Source organism: Teleopsis dalmanni, chromosome 2 (assembly GCF_002237135.1).
Source record: "Teleopsis dalmanni isolate 2A chromosome 2, ASM223713v2, whole genome shotgun sequence".
Taxonomy (NCBI): Eukaryota; Metazoa; Arthropoda; class Insecta; order Diptera; family Diopsidae; genus Teleopsis; species Teleopsis dalmanni.
Window position 1 is genome coordinate 53708278 of NC_051847.1, and position 16819 is coordinate 53725096.

The following is a 16819-nucleotide window of genomic DNA, read 5'->3' on the forward strand; positions in this document are numbered from 1 at the left end:
TATAAATGCAAAAGCAATGATATAAAAAATACAAAGTCCAAAAACAACAAAATCAACAAGTAAATAAGCAATGGTTGTAATTGAAGAGAAACAAATACTTTTTAAGAGCAGTTTTAGTGTTGCCAATTACTTTTTCGTGAATTCGAATACTGCATATGAAGAATTATTTTAATTAAATTATATTATAAAACAATTTTCTTATTATATAATATAAACTAATTAACTGCATTTAATTCAAAAATTTAAAAAAAAACTAATATTAAATAATTTACATACAAACATCATATTGCTACTGCACATGAGGTTTATAACAAACAATAAATTTTTTTCGGATGACCCATCGTTAATATTCTTTGCTATTCCCTATGAAAAATTAACAGAGCGAAAAAATGCTTTTATTCTCTTAATAATTTTAATAACAGCTGTTGTATTGAACAGCTGTTAGTGTAACAGCTGAGAGATTGTGTTGATTGATTTCTTGTTGTGATGTATAAATTTACGCGTGTCTTTCGATTTAAATTTTTTAACAAAAACGTTTTAAATAAAAAATTTAGCAATAATGCTAATAATCAAAACGTGTCAACTAACTGTTACGACGTAATAGTTATTGGCGGTGGACATGCTGGAACAGAAGCATGTGCAGCATCGGCGCGTATGGGTGCACGCACATTGTTGGTTACCCATAAAGTGGAAACCATAGGTGAAATGTCATGTAATCCGTCATTTGGTGGCATTGGCAAAGGGCATCTTATGCGTGAAATTGATGCACTTGACGGAATTTGTGCTCGTTGCTGTGATGTCTCGGGAGTTAATTATAAGGTATTGAATAAACGACGTGGACCGGCAGTCTGGGGTCCACGGGCACAAATCGATAGAAAACTTTACAAGCAAGCCGTGCAAAAGGAACTGTTCTCAATAAAAAATTTAGACATTCGCTGTGCAGCAGTTGATAATCTCTTAATAAATTACAACGAGTTGGAAGAGTGCGGTAAACGTTGTGAAGGTGTTGTTCTACAAAATGGTGATGTGGTCTATAGTCATACAGTCATTCTAACTACTGGTACCTTTTTGCGTGCACAAATAAATATTGGTTTAGAAACGCGTCCCGCTGGTCGTGTAGGTGATGCTCCCGCAATTGCTTTGGGTAAGAACTTAGAATCAATCGGTTTTCGTATGGGTAGACTGAAAACCGGCACACCTCCACGAATTGCAAAAAATAGCATAAACTATGTTGGATTACCTTTGCATTATGGAGATAATCCACCAATACCATTTTCATTTATGAATGAGAACGTTTGGTTAAGACCGGAAGATCAATTACCTTGCTATTTGACGCATACCACCTCACGCGTTAATGACATAGTACGTGAAAATTTGCATGTCAACCGACATGTAACCGAGGAAATAACTGGACCAAGATATTGTCCATCAATAGAATCGAAAGTGCTACGCTTTCAAGCTAAAACTCATCAAATATGGTTAGAGCCGGAAGGTTTAGATAGTGAACTTATTTATCCACAAGGTTTATCTTGTACATTACCACACGAACAGCAAGAGCAATTGGTGCATGCGATCAAAGGATTGGAATCAGCTGTTGTTGTGCAACCTGGTTATGGTGTAGAATATGATTTTATAGATCCACGCGAATTATATCCAACGCTTGAAACAAAACGTGTATCTAATTTATTTTTTGCTGGTCAAATCAACGGCACCACTGGTTACGAGGAGGCAGCAGCACAGGGCATCGTAGCTGGTGCGAATGCAGCTGGAAAAACAGTTCACTCAACATTACCAAGTGAAAAACAGAAATTAACTATTAGTCGTACAGAGGGTTATACAGGTAAAAATTAATTTAAATAGATAAAATATGCATTAAAGTATTTTCACTTTTAGGAGTTCTTATAGATGATTTAACAACTCTTGGTACTAATGAACCATATCGTATGTTCACAAGTCGTGCGGAGTTTCGTTTAACACTGCGTCCAGATAACGCTGATATCAGATTAACCGAAAAAGGTTACAACTATGGACTAGTATCGGAAACACGTTATAAACATTTTGCAGATATAAAAAGGAAACTTGAATTAGCAGTCTCATGTTTGAAATCCTTAAAACGACATTCTAACTATTGGCGTCAAGCTCTTGGACTACGATTAGCTAAGAATACAATAGAAAAAAGCGCATTTTTAATGTTAGGTATAACAGCAGATGGAATAACAGTAGATCAATTAATTAAGTTATATCCTCAAGAACTAGATTGGCTTGAAAATGAAAATATTATTAAACAACGACTTAAAATTGAAGCTCTTTACGACTTTTTTGTTAAAGAACAAATGCAAGAAGTCGAGGATGTGCGACGTGATGAATGTTTATTAATTCCCACAGACATTGATTACTTCTCCAGAACATTAAGTCTTTCAAATGAGGAACGTCAAAAGCTAAGCATGATACAACCACAAACAATCGCTGCGGCGAGTCGCATACAAGGCGTCACGCCTTCAACTATTGTACGAATTTTGAAATACGTTAAACGTGCAAATTTAACGCCATCGAATAGCTCAAACACTATCTAGTAGTAGTAGTAACATAGTAGTAGTATTGTAAGGATTATTCATTAATATTCTAATAATTATTCAAATTAGCTACGAACAATTCGAACTATTTGGATTTGTTTAATATTCGAGCACTTTCGTGCAAAGCCAGTGACCGAATCGTTCGTAATATTTAAATTACGTGCATTTGATCGGTCATGACCGCATATTTGAATTATTTCTAAAATTCAAACAATCCGAAAACGAACAACACTACTTAATTAATTTTCTTTAGATGTAACTTTATGATTAAATGTATTTTCCTTTTATTTAGAGAAGTTACGTTATTTTAAATTTAAAGATTATTTTTATTTTCTTTATTCTAGTAAATATACAACTTTAAATTGACTTTAAAAATGTTTAAATTGCATATAATATATAGTCGTATGATTAAATAAAATATTTTAATATAAAAAACATTTCTTTGGTAAAATAAAAAAGGAATTTAGCAAGTATATCAGAAAAATTATTTAAAATTTTTTTATTAAATTATAAAAATTGTTTAAATCTTAGTTAAAATTTTATATAATCTCTTTTTTTGCTTTTTTTATTTACTTAACAGAAATTGAAAAACAATAATTTTTTAAATTTTAAACCTTTTTTCGATGTTTTTTTTATAAAATCATAAAAGGATTTTTCTAACTACATTCGAAGTATAAAATTTTATGACTTCTATGACAATAATTTTATGACTAAACAATACTTCAATTCTTTATGAATATCCTAATTTTAAATGTTTATAAATTTTTATTTACAAAATCAATTCACGTTTATTATTGGTCCATGGTATGATGTTATTCTTATCTTTATTCTTTACTTCGCCATTACATTTTGTTCGGCATGTTGTGGTCATAACTTAGCTGAGAGGGCTAATCCGTTAGTGGTTCCTAAATGTAGACTCAACCAATATTGGAACCTGTTTAGTAACGCATGAATCATTGTTATCATTGTTGTTGAAAGATATTGAATTTGAAACTACTTATTCATTGTTTTTTAAGATTTATGATTAGATTAAGATCCATGACTTAAGTTGTTTTAAATTAAATAAATAAAAGTGAACTTAGATTTATAAATTTGTCTAAGAAATGAAATAAAAGAAAATAAAAGATTTTCAACGTTTAATCAACAACAAAGCACACTGAATGCTCAATTAAATTTTATTTTAATAATATTTTTGTTAATGTAGAATATTTATTTTAATAAAATCATAGAAAACATAGAAAATAAAGACGTGTCATTTCTATGTTTTGGTTAAAATTATTATTACATTAACAGCGTAACATATAATTGCTAAATAATCAAGAAAATATCAACAAGCGACTCATCCATGTTAAAGAAATGCCACTTTTATTTGGATGATAAATTTATAATCCACACACCCAACCTCATACAATTATGTTGGAGCAAGTCACAACCCGTATGCTATTCAACGCGTACGCATATGGTTTTTCAAACGGTATTGCAAACGGTAATAAAGTGTAATATTTAAACGGTAAAATATTTTTATTAAATTTTAAACTTTAGTCTTGATGTACGTGCTTTCAAACGAAGACGCTTTCTAACGTGTTTGGCCGCGTCGGTAATTAATACAGTAAATTAGTGGTGTTATTTGATATTACATTTGTTTTTAAAATGTTTTTTATTTGATTTTTATTAATATTTTAATAATTATTTTAATTATTACAATTTTAATATTAAAATTTTATTTAAAAAAGTTCGTTGAGTATTTTGGAAGTATTTCACAAAATTTTGGAAGGTAATTTATATTACATTAGTTTACTTTTTATGGTTTAAAGTGTTCAAAACCATTTATTTATAATAATTATTTCAAAATTTTAAATTTGACAAAAAGTTTTATTGTGTTTTAATTGGTAAAAGTTATATCCGGTAGTTTCATTCAAAATAAAAAATAATAAATTTTCTAATTAATATTTAAAAGCTTGTATAAAATATGGATATAAAAAACTTATTTCGAGATCTAATTTTCAATAACTGGTAAGTCTTAAATCATTTTTATATAATTTAATACAAAAATAAATTTTTATATATATATCGTTTATGTAGTTTTATATGTTAAAAATGCAACTACAGATAATTATATATATTATGTTATTTAAAAGTAATATTTTGCAATTACATATATGATTTTAAGGAATGATATAAAAATATAGCAATATATAACATATTTATTTGCCATAAATAGAGTATAATATAACTAATATACTCTAGATTCTTTAATAATAATATACATTATTCAATTCTTAAGAAAATATTTAGAAACTTATTTAAGCAAAATGAAAAAAATAGTATTTTTCCCTTGAATATAAAATTATTTTGCAAAGTTGTTTAACACAACTTTCATTGAATTTCCAACTTTAACTATATGTGTTTATTTTATATTGTTTCTATTTATTTAATATTCTATCAAATATCAAACAGAAAGTCAAACATTTTGTGTATTAAGTTTTATATAAGAGTATAGTAATATGAGTATAGTGTAAGGTAGAACCAACTATATTCGTCCTATATTAGCAACTCCTTAGGGATATAGTTTTAAAGGATTATAGTCGTTTCTTTGGTAGTTCACTATGCTCTCACTTTTCTACTGCAATGAGCGTCATCTTCGTTAATCTCATTTGTCATATTCAGTGCAATTTAAAAATATATTAATAATGCATTAATGTTTTAAATAAACATTATTTTTAAAAAAGTTAAAAATTACGTGTATGGTTCACTACTTGCCTATAACTAATGAATTATGTATACAAATAAAACAGTATTAAGATATATCAACTATTGCAACTCGATACTAATTACAAAATCTTCCTAGTTTTCTTCAACAAGTAATAATTATATTATTTCATTTAGTTCATAATATCCCTACATCATATTTAGCTATATAAATACATACCTCATTTTAATTTAGATATAAAAATACATTTAAAGTTTTTATATAATTTATTAAAGCTTATCGCTTTCAATATGTATAAACCAAATATAAATTTTATGTATAATAAACAAACATATGATAATAAACAATAAATAAACTAAAAATATTTCATTCAGTACAATACATTGAAAAAATTAAATGTAACAATTTTACAAAATTATTAAATAAATTGATTTTTTTAGACAAACAAAACTATTAAACGTATTTCACAAATATTTAACAAATAGTTATTACTCTATTATTTTTGAAGCAATTTTGGCTCAATCATATCATTCAACTTAATATTAATAATGTCTGTATCTGTAGAATCATCGAATTCAGTAGCAAACTTGGAAGGGATACGATGTATTTGAGAATGACCATCTATTTAAAATAAAAAAATTTTTGTGTTGTTAATTATTTATTTATACTCATTGACTTATGTGATTTGGTGGCAGAAATTAAAAAAATTTCGTAGCTCTAATAAATATATCAGGCTTTATATATACATTTAATTTTATTATTGTAATTCATTATTGTTCTGAAAACCTTTTTAGTAAAATATAGTTTTTATTAAAGAACAGATTTTAAATTTAAAATAAAATATTTAATAAAATAGTTTCAAAAGCTAGTGACCTACAATAACAAAAATTATTTTTATATTATTTTAATTAATTGAGTTTTTGACTAACCATACAACTCATTATTTTATTAAAATAAAATATTTAATTAAAGTATTAAATATTAAAATTACTATTAAATTTAAAGTATTAATTAAAATAAAATATTAAATTAAAAAAAGAATGCAAATAAAAACAGAAGTTTCAGCAGGCATAAAACTCGTGTTTAAATATATCATTTTAAAGATTTTTTATTAAACCGTTTCGAAACCTTGACATATATATAACTAAACCTATCGAATAATTATATTTTAGTTTTGCATATATTTTTAAATTATTCACGTAAGTCGTTATCAGTATAAATAAAAACAATATATTAAAATAAAAAAAAATAATAATTTTTACCTAATATACGCCATTTTATACTTTTTGTTCTTTTATTGACATATTCGCATATTCCTTTAATATAATCTGTTATAGTGGGTGTACATAATTCATCTAAGCGAAGCATCTGAAAATATGAAACACATAAAAATATAATATATTATTATACAATACATCTTTTTTTAAATGTAACTGTTTACCTTAAATATTACAATATCGCCAACATTTGGCAAATCATTTAATGGTTTAGATTTTTCTAGTTGTTTTTTTAAATCAGTCTCACCCACTGTTACAGACGTAGTTATATCCATTAAAAAGCTTTCTAAAATAGTAATAGAGTTTTATTGCAAAAATTTTTCATCGAAGTAATTTTATTTGAATACCATTCTCTGTTTCATCTAAATCTATAACTTCATCACTATTTTCATCGAATGTGTAATCCATATGGATATCTGTTTTGTTTGCAGCTAAAAGTTCACTAGCATTTGCATTGATTTCACTTACAATAATTGAATTAGTACAATTTTGAATTGAAATTCTAGGCAATTCTGCTTCAATAGTTATATCAACATTTGAATTTGCTAATTGTTCATTCAGTTTACTTTCTTCATTTGTCAAATTAAGATCATCATGTCTATCGGATTCATCGCATTCATTTTCAATTGACATAACACTAGAATTATTCAAACGTGAATCAAGCCATTCTGTGTCATTATTTAAGTCCATAATCTTATTTATGTCGCTATTATACAATTGTGTAACATTTTTCTTTTTATCATCACCATCGCAAATTTTAGTACTGTTCATAGCAGTTACATCCATTTGGAAGATGTCACCATGGTTACTAACAGATACCTTTGATACTTCTAACGTATCATTTTTTTCATTTTGCTCAGCTATAGCAAGATTTTCTTTACTTATATTAAGTGGAGTTGTTATCTGATTTTTAAATATAATGCTTGATTTACAAACTGGGCTGTCTGTGCGACGATAGTGTTTGTTTAATGGTCCAATATTATTAGTTTTAGCACTTAAGTTTTTGAATAACACATTCGAGGTATTGAGTTCTGTGTTATTTTTGCTGATATCAAGTCCGCTTATATTATCCTCGCTATTTCTCTCTTTCTCTACTAATAAAATTTTTTTACTTGGACTTTTTACTTTTAACTTCTCACATATTTCAGATTTATTGAAAGTAGTCATACATTGTAATTCTTCAATTTCATTTAGTATAATAGATTCATCATTAACTTCTGAAAATGATTTTTTTCTACTGATATCAGTTCCAGTTTTATTTACATCATTATCTTCGTTGCAAGAGTTATCATCTGCGCAATTTGCTTGATGTGAGTCAGTCTTATTTACTTCTTTAAATTTATTTAGTGTTTCTTTTGGAGTAATTATGACGTGTTCAATTATTGAAACACGATTCCTTTTGCTTTGATTAGATATAGAATTATTAAACTGTCTCCGCTCGTTATTTGTAACACCACAACGAAAACTGATAAATTCCCGTTGTTTTGCTGGTTTTCCTCTATCTACAGAAACGTTTTTACTAAGATCGGGATTATCCGCTTTAGAATCGAAAAATATATGCTGAGGTTTAATTTGCGAGTTTGTGTTTGTGCTCAATCTTAAATCTTTTTCATTGAGAGTCCGTGTTGAAGTCAGAATATTTATATCACAGGAAGTGTCCAAATTAGCTTGCTCTATGAATAAAATCAGAAAATGTGAAAATAAATGATAAAATTTTACTTAAAAAATATAGTAAATTATATCTACTACCTTCAGGAGAACTATTTGAAATGTTTACTTTATTTTTTTTATTCGTACGTTCACGTTTTTTTTTATTGGACAATACGTTTGACACGATTTCATTAGTTACTGGTTCTATATCAGCCACAATTTCTGTACTAATATTTATATTACATTTGCTTAATTGATTTATTTGTGGCTCTGTGCAAGTCACAACTTCATTAGTACTGGATATTTCGCATGATTTTTCTTTTGGTTGAACATCTAATATGCTTTTGGTACGTTTTGGTTGATTTGGAGTTGAACTCTTGCAGCCATTTTCAAGCATTTGGAATTTACGTTTTCTTTGCTTTAGGTCATCATTTAACATTGGAAATGTTTCAGCACATTCATCTTCAGCAGCTTTCGCTTTAGATTTTCTGAATTTTTTTCTTAAAGAGTCTTCAGGTATAAATGCTCTAATCAATTAAAACATTAAAACACTTTTAATATGTAATTTATTCTTTAAATTTTAAAAATATCTTACTTTATAATGCTAAAAAATTTTAACATTTTAACTGGTTCTTCAGGTGGTATGAAGCAGTCATCCGCTGTAAGAAATAGTACCGGCTTTATTTCAAATAAATGCTCCACGCGGTGCTGTAGCGCTGCTATGGATGTCCATGTTGGATCAACCATTACTATAACCAATTTTCTTTGATCATTAAAAAAACTGGATAAGTCAATTTTTACAGTGAACCTCTTCATTTTTTAACACGCGCGTCAAAAACGAATTCACTTGCGCCAAATAAAACTAGCCGCTTTGTGTGCTCTAATGGTGGTAAAAACTACGATAATTAATCGATAACAATCTTGAAATTAATAGTTTTTTTTAAATTCAGAAATGGTTAAATCATAAACCACTATGATTTTTTATTAGGTATGCTTATTATTACTCAAGCTAAAATACTTAAACTTTTTTGGCTTGGTTTTATTCCATTGACAAAATAACATATGATGAAAATTTGTTTTAAAGAGCTGTCAAGAACACAAAAATATAATGACGTAATTTGCCTCTGTTAAAAAAATCATGAATTCTGAAAAGGTACTCGCAATGGGGTAAACATATTTCATGTATGATCAATGCTATTTTGGTAGCGTAGTCACCAATCAAACCTCTATCGTACACTACATATTTTGCTTAGGCAGAACCATATAGAAAATGCTCTAATATTAAAACATACATAGCTTCTAGTTCATGCATAAGAAGGAAGCTTTTTTGGTACGGACTGGGTAGACAAATAATTTTTTTACTTTTCTTTATTATAGTACGTTTATTATATATCTTTGTATGCCAAGGTAAGTTAAGAATTTCTATTAAATGTGATGCTTGGACTTTGTTTTTGTGCTTTTTTTATTAAACTATATATGACTGGCTTTGTGTGCATAAAATGCAAAAGTTCTTCCAAAATTTTGTAAATTTGATATTTCCTGAAATTTTCTACTGGCTTCAGACAAATATATGAGGTTTGCCTATTATATGATGATTAAGTACAGGCAATAGCGCTACCATAGCTTTTGAAGTGTAAATGCTATTAATATTTTCAATATATTCGATTGTGAAGACCTATGGTCTACCCTATAGTAGCAAAGGTATTATAAGGTGTGGTAATAAACACCATGCTATTCAATAATTAATTATGTTTTATATTTTAAGTTTTTATTATTATTTTAATAAATTATATAAAACAAAATAATTAATAAAATTTTATTACTCAAATTATATAAAATGGTAATTCCATTACTAAATTTAATTTAATTATATAAAATCGAATTAGTAACTCAATTTTATTAAATATTAATTATAATTACATAAAATATATTTATTTATATCAAGGTGAATATTTATTTTATTGTTAATTTTTCTAAGCATTTATATATATTATTAGACTAAAGTTTTTTATACAAATTCTAATTTTCACAACTTTTTTTAATTTGTTGTTAAATTTTGAGCTATATTGACAACTTTTTAGTATCCACTTTGTGTTTTTGTATAATAGAACTTTTATTAAAGAGTCCAACAAAGTTTGGTAGTAACTTTCGCACATCGGCTCTTTAAACCTATTTTCGATATATACATATAACAAGGGCTGTTATACAAATAGTCATATAACGAATGTTTAATACAATTGTAGACTGTTTTTGGTAATTCCCAAAAGGCATGGTAAGCATAGAGACATATCAGTATTGTATTTTTCGTATTTTTACTACTACTTTTATATTTCTTGGTTGTGCCTAAATTTAAATGGAAATATAGACACACTCACTTTTTCGTTGACTGTATTTCAAAAGGTGGATATGTAAAATACACTAAAAATTTTGGACGCAATTTTAAAAATGGCTAAAGTTAAGAAAATTAATTACGATGAAATGTCTTTCAAGATTCTTCAAGCTCTTAACGTATATGTGGATAATATAGTTTTTTGGTGTGAAGAGCATAGAAGCTTAATTAGAGAAGCCTTAAAATTTGTGAAAATGCTGCAAAAAGAACAACGACATGAAAGATTACGTGCATTGAGATTGTGTGTGATTAAATTGCGGCGAAAATATAAAAGAATTTGTGTTTAATTTACATGAATCAAATTACATATATGAATCAAAACAACTGCTGCTCTTAAATATTGATGCATACAAGAACTTTTACAAGGATGTTTAATGACACTTTAAATGCTATTTACACAGATGGAAAGTGTGATTTGCAAAAAAAAAAGAAAACATTTATCATTTGATTTTGTGTTGCTTGTAATATTGTTTTTATTTCTGGTGTTTTTTTTTAATCGAAACTTGCACTCATAATTGCTAATTTAAAAGTTTTTAAGACAGTGATAAGTAAGCTAATGGGCATAAAAAATACGAAAGGGTAATACCACTCACCTTTGCATAGTTTTTGTATAGTAAATGCATTTGCATATGTTTTTCCATAAAGTTTTAAACACTTTAACAATACTTTTATAACAAATAAAAATATTTATGAAATTAATAATCTTAAATTTTGATATAATTAGAAAATATATACCTTATGAAAAATCTATTACTAATTAAATAATTGTGCAACGAAAAATTCCTAAAAGTTTGCTCCTAATTTGAATTCGCATCATGTTTGTATGAGTATCTTCTTAAGAAGCGGTCACTGCAGATAGTTGGCAATAAAATGTGTTCCCACCGAATGGGAATATGTATCAGTGCGTACGCTGATAAATTTTGGAATGTTTCGAACATCAGAATGTAACAATATTTTGAAACTTAAATTTTATAATTGAACCTTTTTGGCAAATTAAAAAAAAATTTTTTTATATTTGTATTTTTATATTAAAAACCAAAAACATAAACAACACTTTCCAATATATACGATAGGTTAATATATGATATATTACAATTGATATGCAGGATACACTTGAATTTCGTACTGAAACCGTTTAATAAATTTTTAAACAGACAAATGGTTTCAGTTTAAAATGAATAAAATAAAATTATACATTGCTCTTATATCAATAATTCGAAATGATCAACTTGAACGTAATCAAAATTTTGTTGTAAAATATTTAAAATTAATCGATTACAGTGTGAACATCGCCTAATTTCGTTTGTTTATCTTTTGCACTGAAAAAAATTCAGTTTTTCTTATCAATTTCGTGACAACGATATATATTGTACATAATGTTTATATATATGTATGTAAGGATGTGCCACCAAACATTAGTTTTTCAACAAGTGTTGAAGAAGTATCAACTGAAAGTGCAAAGAAAAAATGGTTAAGCAGGCTGCAAATGAAAAAAGCAAAAAATTTAATTTTGCAATTGATCGCGGCGGTACCTTTACAGATATAATATGTATGTGCCCCGACGGAAAAGTAAAAACATTAAAATTACTATCTGAAGATCCAGCACGATATAGTGATGCTCCACGTGAAGGCATACGACGTATCTTAAAGGAGGTAAGCTCACAAAATAAAAATATTTTATGTAATATTTCGAAATTTAAACGCTACAGGAAACGGGATGCGATACAACTGCTTCAGGGCTAGTTGATACATCATCAATTGGCTGGGTACGTATGGGAACAACTGTTGCTACAAATGCACTACTTGAACGTAAAGGTGATCCAGTTGCATTAGTGGTGAATAAAGGCTTTAAAGACCTACTTTATATTGGTAATCAAGCTCGTCCAAAGATTTTTGAACTCAACATACGTAAGCCTTCTAATTTATATAAAGTTGTAGTGGAGGTAGATTGTCGTATAGTTCCAGAACAACAGGAGCGCTGTCAGCTAAGTAAGTTTCTACTTTTGTGCTATACAAAATAAGATCAAATCAAAATAATTGTGCTTAAATTAAAATAGTTATGAGTTTAGTTTTTAACAGTTTTGTTGTTTTTAGAAAATAAATGGAAAGTGTTAACAGGAGCAGCTGGTGCAAAATATCTTGAAAAAAATTCAGTTGATGAAACAGCAATACGCACAGCTTTACAGCAAGTTCGTCAGCAAGGAATTCAATCACTGGCCGTAGTTCTGGCACATAGTTATGCTTGTCCAGAGCATGAACTCCGCATTGGTGAAATAGCGCGCGATATTGGTTTTACTCACATAACCCTTTCGCATCAAGCAATGCCTATGTGTCGTTTGGTGGCACGCGGATTCACAGCCTGTGCCGAGGCATACCTAACGCCACATGTGAAACGTTATTTAGAAAGGTAAATTTCAATTCTAGACCAAAGTCGCTAGTTGTTATTATTATGTTTGTAACATAAATCATCTTAAAAGAAAAGCATATAATAGAATTACTAAACTTGCTCAATGGTATAGTTTTTAAAGAGTGAGGAAATGAAGGGGAGTATTGAGGCAAGAAATGTTATATGATGAAAATCTTGAATTTTATCTGTGTTAAAATGAAGAATTAGTGTAGCTATTGAGGTGTCAAGATGTACATTTAAATATTTAAACAAACCTTAATTGAAGAAATAGCGGAGCGCGTGACGTCATGAGAAATAAAGTACAAAATCGCTATTTTGTTTTATAGCTTAGTTAATTAACTAGCATTTTTCTGCTAGTTACTTGATTACTTTTATCTTAATAATCATTTATCATTGTTGTTTGTTTAAATTAAATTTATTATTTGCATTTATATTACTTGATAGGCACAATCACACCAGTAATTAATACGGATTTTATAAATAGAAGTGCTAATTAAGATAAAATATGAAAATTTGTAAATAACTTCTTTTCACGCTAAAGATGTTATTTTACAAAATAAAATATTTTATGTTATAAAACTTTTTATATTGTTTAAAAAAACACGTAATATGCAACAACAAAGTTTATTTTAGCTTTGCCGGATCTTTAATACCATTCACATCTGTAGATAGTTTTATAATTTAGCTTATTATTAATTTCATTTATTTTTTTATACTTTTTAATTTTTTATTTTTATTAAAATCAATATACATACTTAAATGCATACATTAAATACATACATATATAATATTATTTTTGGGCAGTGATTGTATATTAATATGGAGTACTTATGGTTATAAATTCTCATAAGAAAATCAGTCTTTTCTTTGTAGAATTCTTGATAAAATGTTTGTGGGAATCAGAGGTTATCGGTCCCTGAGTTACTAGCAGCCGGTGTCTCTTTATGAAATAATAGACTTTGACATTATTGTTAAAGAGGCTATGTTTGAGACCTCCTGATGCCTTGCATTCCGCTAAATGATATAGCCAATTCATTTTATTCATATTTAACTTTACCTTCAATAGCAAAAAAGTTGGTTTATGGAATGTATTTCATTTAACTTACCACACTGATTGACTATTTTGCCAATTAACTGAGATAAGCGCATAGGTTTATGTTGTTGTTGTAGTCTATACAATAGACAGGCTGGTTGGATGTCTGTTGAGTAGTATGCAACACTTGCCCAATGACTTTGTGGCATACATACAATCTCGGCTAAAGCTAAAACTTAATTGATTCGCGTGGTCATACTGGTCATGATTCTAGGTATTAACATAGTGTACGACATCGTCTTTAAAGGTGTTATTATCATATTTAGTTAATAAATAGTTTAATAATTACTTCTCAAGAATATATTAAAAAAATTATATTTAAATAACAAATTTTTAAATACAATTTTAATAGTTTAGAAAGTAACATTTAACATAATTTATATATATATATATAACATAATGTATATATATATATAACATAATAATAATATAACATAATATAACATATATATATAACTTAATAAATATATATAAAACATAATATATATATTATAATTATATGTTACTGGCAGTCTCGCTAATAGAATCCTAGATATCTGTTCTCTTCTAATTCTATCATAAATTAATGACTTCAAATCTACCAAGCTTTAATAGCTTTTTTTCAGTTTTAACCTGAATTTATAGTACTAGTTTAATGATGTCTTAAACAAACCTATTTGGTTTATGTAAATGTAGAAAGTAATTTCTTCCACTACTAAATATGTCTTCTAATATTATAAATCATAATTAACATGTCCAAGACTCTTCTATTTACATATGTTACATATATTACATATGTTTACATATATATATATATATATATATCTATATATATAAAAGAAAGATGTGTTTTTGTTACACCACTTATAACTCAAGAACGGCTGAACCGATTTAGCTGAAAATTGGCAGGGAGGTAGTTTAAGGCCAGGAGAAGGATATAGGCTGAACCGATTTAGCTGAAAATTGGCAGGGAGGTAGTTTAAGGCCAGGAGAAGGACATAGGATACCTGTTTATCCCGTTCACGACAAAGTAGGTTTTGAAATTATCAAATTTTTGATATAAGAAAATATTTTATTGGAATTTTCGAATAGCAAAGAAAGAAATAAAGTACAAACACAAAAATTTATTTTTAATTTTATTGAAGTTCGGCTGACCATACAACGCTGTTTCGAGTATTGCCAAGTACTCTTCATCAGTGGTCTTTAGAAATAATCGAATTTTATTTAATTAGTTTATAGTCCGTATATAATTTGTTTAGACTGCAAATGCCAGGCTTAGAACTCGTGCCTGTCAAATTAGAAGCGATGACTAATCGTGTTATCCACAAGAAGTCAAGGCTGCACAAACTTTCAATGCTCAAGTTCCAGGTTTTATTGTCACTTATTTTTATTTAATTAGTGACAACAACCAAAGCACTTGCCGTGCTTTAAATTAGAACGAGCTTAAAAACTACAGCTTTATTTTGGAAACACAAGTTCAACGAATTGAAAGTTTAACTTTTTGGGTTTGCTAATTCTTTATTTCTTTTCAAAGCTACTCTTTTTGTAGAGACATTTTGTAATGCATATTTTTTACTTACTATATGTAAAGCGACCATTCTGGTGCTTTTACAAAGAAGCTATGCTATGTTATTCTAAAAATTCCTCTAAAATTTAATAAAGCTTCTTTGTCCCTATACAAAGTAAGTCTAGCTTAACAGCAATACTAATACTTTATTAAAATATTTTATTAAAATTTAACAGATAGAAATATAACTTAGTTAATGTGTTTTTAAAAGTTGTATTAGATCAATATAAGTTTGTGTTGCAATAAATATCGTTTTTAATCAATAAAACTACCTGGTTGTTGCAAACTCAACAAAATAAATAATTAACAATTTTAATGTATGGTATGGTTGAAAATTTGAGTTTTTAGTTTTTTAATAATGCCGCGACCAAGACGATCGAATCTTTCCCGACAAAGCCGTAATGCAAGAAGAATACGAAATACTGCAAATTTAAGGACTGAAGGTCGAGCGAACAACAGAGGTCAACAAATAGATAATTTGCGATGTGTACTAAAATACACAAATAAATTATGAATGATTAATGTAGGTATTTTTTTTTTTTGTATTTTTTCCAATTAAAAAAAAACTGCTTATTTATTGCCTTTAAGGCGGAACAGAGTTCGCCGGGTCATCTACTAGTATGTATATATATATTACGTGTATATACATATATATGTGTATATATACTAGTAGATGACCCGGCGAACTCTGTTCCGCCTTAAAGGCAATAAATAAGCAGTTTTTTTTTAATTGGAAAAAATACAAAAAAAAATCATTCATAATTTATTTGTGTATTTTAGTACACATCGCAAATTATCTATTTGTTGACCTCTGTTGTTCGCTCGACCTTCAGTCCTTAAAATTGCAGTATTTCGTATTCTTCTTGCATTACGGCTTTGTCGGGAAAGATTCGATCGTCTTGGTCGCGGCATTATTAAAAAACTAAAAACTCAAATTTTCAACCATACCATACATTATAATTGTTAATTATTTATTTTGTTGAGTTTGCAACAACCAGGTAGTTTTATTGATTAAAAACGATATTTATTGCAACACAAACTAATATTGATCTAATACAACTTTTAAAAACACATTAACTAAGTTATATTTCTATCTGTTAAATTTTAATAAAATATTTTAATAAAGTATTAGTATTGCTGTTAAGCTAGACTTACTTTGTATAGGGACAAAGAA

At 27.6% G+C, this 16819-nt stretch overlaps 3 protein-coding genes across 3 annotated transcripts in view; 2 read left to right on the plus strand and 1 right to left on the minus strand.

The window, feature by feature from the left end:
• The first annotated feature begins 481 nt into the window (after window positions 1-481).
• On the plus strand, window positions 482-2812 carry LOC119684813 (protein MTO1 homolog, mitochondrial-like). The gene is made up of 2 exons (XM_038098939.1): window positions 482-1840; window positions 1894-2812. Exons 1-2 carry the CDS (start codon window positions 487-489, stop codon window positions 2571-2573), a joined length of 2034 nt encoding a protein of 677 aa, XP_037954867.1. The 5' UTR covers window positions 482-486; the 3' UTR covers window positions 2574-2812.
• A 2933-nt stretch (window positions 2813-5745) lies between these two features.
• Window positions 5746-9137, minus strand: LOC119681599. The gene is made up of 6 exons (XM_038094842.1): window positions 8806-9137; window positions 8310-8737; window positions 6908-8233; window positions 6725-6846; window positions 6546-6651; window positions 5746-5904 (listed from the first exon to the last, which is right to left on the minus strand). The coding sequence occupies exons 1-6, from the start codon at window positions 9024-9026 to the stop codon at window positions 5780-5782; spliced, it is 2328 nt and encodes a 775-aa protein (XP_037950770.1). The 5' UTR covers window positions 9027-9137; the 3' UTR covers window positions 5746-5779.
• A 2742-nt stretch (window positions 9138-11879) lies between these two features.
• The window catches only part of LOC119682710 (5-oxoprolinase-like), a 103192-nt gene continuing 98252 nt past the window's right edge, over window positions 11880-16819 (plus strand). The window contains exons 1-3 of the mRNA XM_038096202.1: window positions 11880-12252; window positions 12309-12588; window positions 12694-13006. Of these exons, the coding sequence (XP_037952130.1) occupies window positions 12067-12252; window positions 12309-12588; window positions 12694-13006 (779 nt within the window). The 5' untranslated portion in view covers window positions 11880-12066. The remainder of the gene's footprint in view (window positions 12253-12308; window positions 12589-12693; window positions 13007-16819) is intronic.